General features: G+C 30.0%; 1 protein-coding gene across 1 annotated transcript; it reads right to left on the bottom strand.

The window, feature by feature from the left end:
- Positions 1 to 1,330: 1,330 nt before the first annotated feature.
- Positions 1,331 to 5,987, bottom strand: LOC105617162 (protein downstream neighbor of son homolog). Its single transcript, XM_012198729.1, has 6 exons — positions 5,983 to 5,987; positions 3,788 to 3,820; positions 2,525 to 2,741; positions 2,265 to 2,468; positions 1,983 to 2,163; positions 1,331 to 1,900 (listed from the first exon to the last, which is right to left on the bottom strand). The coding sequence occupies exons 1-6, from the start codon at positions 5,985 to 5,987 to the stop codon at positions 1,713 to 1,715; spliced, it is 828 nt and encodes a 275-aa protein (XP_012054119.1). The 3' UTR covers positions 1,331 to 1,712.
- Between the last annotated feature and the right edge of the window lie 359 nt (positions 5,988 to 6,346).

Consider the following 6,346-nt stretch of genomic DNA (forward strand, 5'->3'; position numbering starts at 1 on the left):
TATATATATATATATATATATATATATATATATATATATATATATATACACATACATAAATCTTTCTATTCGTCGCCGTCTTACAATGTTTACCATAACTTATCTATAGTTCTCATTTTTATTGCTTGTCAGTCATTGTACCATAACGAAATGTTGTTAAATTTAAAATACTTTTTGTTAAATTCTGTAGCTACTGTATTTTATATTTTTAAAGGACTTAAAATATCAACAAACGATTTATTTATCTCTCTTCCTCTATTCAAGCGAATCTGGCAATTGATTTGGAGATAGCGGGCGAATATCGTTATTTTTAGGGGCAATCCATCTACTTTGTCCTCAAAGTCTTCGAGAATGTGATGTTATTTCCCTTCCTAGTGATATTATTATCGCGCGCGATTTATTTTGAGAAAACTAAAAGTATTAAATTAGTGACAATAATGAGATTGTCCTTTCTGCATTAAAAGTGACCATTATCAAATTACGAATCAATATTAAATTTAATTTTTCATGACTAATTCTTTTTTTTTATCTTAAGTATATGTATTGTAGTAAAATCAATATTTAATTTTTATAAATGTGCCGGGATTAAACTATACAAAAGTCCATATAGCGCAGTAAAACATAAACATATTAAGATTCCTGAGTAGTCGCCATGTTAGAATCGTGATGTCAGAAACGAGGAATGACATATTAATTTATGTTGCATGCCATTTGTAAATAAAGACAATTTGGATAAATGACGAGATTGCTTTAAAACATTTTAAAAATCGACAAAAATTGTCCTTTCTTCTCTTGATAATCTGTAAATAAATGATTATGAAAGGCACGTAAAGTGAGCCTCTTTCCGGGCAGAAAACACACGGTCTGAAACAACGATTGTTGGAACACACGACTGTTGAAGCGAGTAAAATATAAACTTTTACATATAAAATTCCAAGATAACTGTATTTTGCGTCCATTTTTAGGACTTTTAGGATTTTCATAAATACGAGACAATTTACATTTTTTTTCACAATTAAGCAAATAATAACGAAATGGTATGCAACACAAATTTCGTCGTCAAAACGTCACTTTTCTACGCCTGTAAGTTCAGTCATTTGTCGTGGCGAGATGCTACATGTAACACGTACAAGTACGAGTTCATGTACATGTGCTCGCCTTCAGTGTTTCAAGAGCACATATATATGGGCTTGTGTGCGTGGCTACCAGTTTCACCAGGCCGCCGTCTGATCTGTGTCGCTACCGTCAACAAAGTTCTTAGCTGAGTACTAAGGAGCCTTAAGATTCTTGTAATTTACAAAATTATCAGAAGGAATGTAACATTACATCGATTTAAATGAAAATATCTTTACCTGATATATTGATAACGTGATCTCATACAATATGTACATATATCTAGCATTTTAAATTACATAAGATATTAAATTATACATTAATAAAAATATGAATTTATAATAGCAATTTATGTGTGCAAGTAATTACATTAAATACTTGTTATTACATTACACATTAATTATATCATTAGATATTACATTAGACATTTCTATTCCTATATTTTTACAAGTATAATATTTTCGGACAGTACATATCGTCAACGACGTAACATTGTTTAGGACAAAAAATCGATTGTGTTTATTTAAAACTAATTTTTATGAGTACAAAATCTGTACTTAGAAGTACTACATTTATTTCTAAACTGTACATTTATATGATCACGACCATGTATATAATCCATTAAAAAACTTGAAACTATCTAAAACTTCTATTGTAGTCGGATCAGAATTGCAAAAGTGGCTCAATAAGTCTTCGTTAAATCCACAATCGCTTAAATTTTCTTGCCCAAAAACTTTAGACGATACTTTTGTAATACTATCATCTGCTCTCGTGGCAATCGCGTGACCTGTAAAAGTATAAGAGTTATATTTTGGCTATTTGGCTCATAAGATTTCGTGATTAATATGCATGTATTTGCGTGTCCATACCATGTCTTGCTATGGAAAATGAAGTTGTTGAGGCCAATTGCGCGCAGCTTACTGAATACTGCTCTAATTGACTGGATTTCATCAAATGGCAAAGAGAAGGCAATACATGGGGCAAAAGAGGTCCTCTCAATTCGAGAGAATAATATTTATCGTTATTATCATGCACTATGCTTTCTCGAACCTTTGTCATTAAAAAAGAAAGAAAGCAACAGTTGTATAAAATCAAACAGTTCTACAAGTTCTACAACTGAAATGAAATATATTTTATTAATTATGCGATACCTTGAGCGGTTTTAATGTAGCACCATGAAAAGCTGTTGGAGCCAAAAGCGTAGGAGGAACACCCGCTAATGCACCAGTCGCCGCGATAGCTGATTTACAATTAATTAAAAAATTAAACAGCGCTTGCGTCTCTACACCTCTTACGAATACAAGGGATTGTCTCAAGTTATCTACTTCGCTTTCTTTTTCCAAAGTCATTCTTACCTAAAATGAGTCCAAATATGAATATAAATTGAGAATGCACAATTATTTATGCGTACCTGTGAGTGATTAATTTTCTTTATTTCTGAATTTTCTACACCAAGACTTTCGAGCCATGCGTCTTGAGCTTCATCATCATCTTCTTTTTCTTTCTCATAATTACTCTCGTGTTGACAATCCTTAGTAGACACAGCATCTACAGTTTTAGAATCAGAATCTGTTGCATCAGATCGTCTTTTGGAATCTTTCCTTAAAGGCATAGAATATTCTATTTCTAAAACATATTGAACATAAAAGACACTATTATTATTTTAAACTTTAATATTTTAAAATCTGTTTTTATTTTTATTTCGTATTGTAATTATACTTCATTAACTTCTTCAGAGATCTGATTTTAATGGAATTATGTGACAAAAATTTTTTTAATTCAATTCAATTGAATTATTTTAATAAATAATTCAAAAGTCAAACTAAACAATTAATTTTTTTAAAATTTTAACTATTTTTAACATTGTACATTATTATGCACATCTGTTCTCAAGTGATATCGACAAAATTAAATAATTTCAGTAGATATGCAATCATTTCGGTCAAAGTTCGATATTTAGAATAATACAATTAAATAAACTTATTTCAGATATGATTGCATCGACTTTCAGACTTTCAACACAATCAGTTTGAAACGTTACTAATCCCCTTAAATTCCCCCTAAATTAAATTTATATAAATTATAAAGAAATTATTACGAAAAATATTACCTCAGCCAGAATTCGAACCTGGGACTTTTCGATTTTCTAGGGCAAGTTTTAGCCAACTCGACTACTGATTCTTAAGATATATTCTTCACAATAATATGATATGTATACAGTAGGGAGATTTTCAAAATGAAAAAACGGGACGCAAACAAAGTGAGCTAGAGAATTGTAAAAATGTAATTATCGATTAATTGAATTTTGGTATAGGAGTTGGGTTCAGTAAGGGTCAAAGGATTTTCTAAGGGTTTTTCTGCAGCGAAACAAATAGTTCCATTTATTATGATATAATAACTAATATTGATATAAATTATTATTATACAATAATAAACTATATTAAACAAGTAACCAGTAAAAAATATATATTTCGTTTAAGTAATGTTATAATCAATAATACGCTAACAATAAATGTCGTGATGAGAGCACAACAGTTGCAATAGATTTCCAGATCCTTCAATATTTTGTATCATTTTGTATCGTTGTGGAACATTTTGCATAGCATCGTATTTGTCTGATGATGATATTTGCTTAAGAAGCCTAACATTTTTTTAAAAATCGAATTGTGAAATGTTCTTCCTAATAGACTCTCTAAACCAAACAGTTCTAAAACATAATCAATCAGAGACAGAAGACGCGAAATTCAAATATCATATTTTTTTAGACGTTTCGTTTACACATCAATTGAACATATATGCGTCCCGTTAGAAAGTTGTTGGGATAATGGGATGCAACTAAAAAAAAGAGACAATCCTGACATCCTGTTAAAAACGGAATTCTGGTATACAGAGAAACGCATTATATGGCCGCGTGTATACAAACACATATATATTTCTTTAGAATGACCATACATATAAAAGTACGACAGAGAACGCTATCATTTTTATTTATTACAAAGTTAGATATTTCGAATAATACAATTAATAAATAAATTTAAGAAATAAATTTATTTCAGATATGATTACATACCAATAACTTTCGGACTTTCAACACAATTGGTCTGAAACGTTACTAATCTCCCTGATTATGTTGAAAATCTGAAAATTATCGGCGCAATCATATTTGAAATAAATTTATTTAATTGCATCATTCGAACCGTCTGACCGAAATGATGGTGTTCTCTGTCGTATTTGATGTAATATCCGGTTATATACGGTCGTTCTAAAGAATATAATATTATTAATACGATCGAGTAATGGCTTTTTTGAATAAATCAATAAAATATAGAAAAAAGCATTCTCGTACTTTTATATGTACGGTCATTCTAAAGAAATATATATGTGTTTATACACGCGGCCATATAATACGTTTCTCTATATACTAAAGTGACCAGACATTCCGTTTTTAACAAGATGTCAGGATTGTCTCTTTTTTTTAGTTGCATGTCAACTCTAATTCTTGTTGCGAATATTATAAAATTGTTTATTTATAATAAACTGTAATTGTAGACGTTTCGACTATTATTAGGTCATCTTTAATATTGTTCAAATACAATGTTTATATAATAATTCGTCGTTATTTCCTTTATCAATCTCTTATCATTATAATCGTCTTCAAACTTTCAAACGCATCTACAATTACGATAATTAGAAGAATAGAAAATATAAAATAATATAACATATAGTTGAAATTATAACTTGAGAGAAAAATCGGTTAAATTTTCATTCATATATTACTCGCCGCCCTGCTGCATACATATCTGTTCCATTTTCCATTTGCCATTGCACTTCTTTTGACAATTGTGCCAAGAAAATGCTAGTATTATACATTTATCTATTTATTCTCTTACAATAATCGTGGTCAATATTTGAAGAAGTTATCATTTCTACAATATCAAATTAAAAATCTTTGTCTATCTTATGATAAGTCATCAAATTTGTTATTAAGTTAAACAAATATATCATTAACATGAAACCATTGTTACAAATTTGAATAATTGTTTAAGATTTTTCAATTTTTATCAAAAATAAAATTAATAGTTATTATGAGTTGAAAGATTGAAAATAATTGTCTGCAACATACCCATATAATTTAATCACAATTATCGTACATCCATCAATTTCTCCGTTAAATATATAAAACTATGACGAGAGCAATACGATGCTTACAACGATTTGATAACATATCAACAAGAAGCAAAGACTGATCATCCCCTCTTCAACTATCATTGAGGAATCTAATATAAGAAGACAGACATTTAAGAATTTTTCTGTATCACTTGTTTAAATGGAGCTGCTTTTTTATGTATCATCTCTGATAAGAGATTTTCTGTAATAAAATGTAAGAGAATAAATAGATAAATGTAACACTAGCATTTTCTTGGCACAATTGAAAAATTGTCAAAAGAAACAGAGAAAATGGAACAGATATATATGCAGCAGGACAGCGAATAATATATGAGCAAAAAGTCTGATTTCACTCTCAAGTTATAATTTCAATTTTGTTATATTAGCATAATAATGCTTGTATATTTTTTAAAAAATTAAACAATGTCGTGACTTATTTCAAGCTTATAATTAGAATAACTTTAAATTAATATAATTAACATAAGAATATTCTACTAAATAATATTCTAAATGTTTCGGCTTACAAAGTGCCTTCTTCAGTTAAAACGCAGAAATACAATATTAAATTAACAAATCAAATACAATGAAAATTTAAATAATCTCAGTGGTGAAGTATATAAAGAATTCAAAAAGTATTAACAGATTACAAAATAAGAAGATTTTACAGTATCGCGCCGTTCGAGTTTTAAGATTCGCGCTTACCCCATGCGCAATCGGTGGGCCGTATCTTCGGGAATAGTAGATTGGGCGGACGTGCATATTCGGCTATCTTTAAATGTTAATCTCGTTATTATTGCGAGCATTGCAAAATAGTAAAAGACTTTCGACTCGGTTTAGTCCGCTCTACCTGCTGAGGACGAAGCGAAAATTTGGCGCCACTGTGTGTGTGTGTGTGTGTGTGTGTGTGTGTGTGTGTGTGTGTGTGTGTGTGTGTGTGTGTGTGTGTGTGTGTGTGTGTGTGTGTGTGTGTGTGTGTGTGTGTGTGTGTGTGTGTGTGTGTGTGTGTGTGTGTGTGTGTGTGTGTGTGTGTGTGTGTGTGTGTGTGTGTGTGTGTGTGTGTGTGTGT

The sequence above is a fragment of the Atta cephalotes genome, assembly GCF_000143395.1.
Source record: "Atta cephalotes unplaced genomic scaffold scaffold00011, whole genome shotgun sequence".
NCBI lineage: Eukaryota > Metazoa > Arthropoda > Insecta > Hymenoptera > Formicidae > Atta > Atta cephalotes.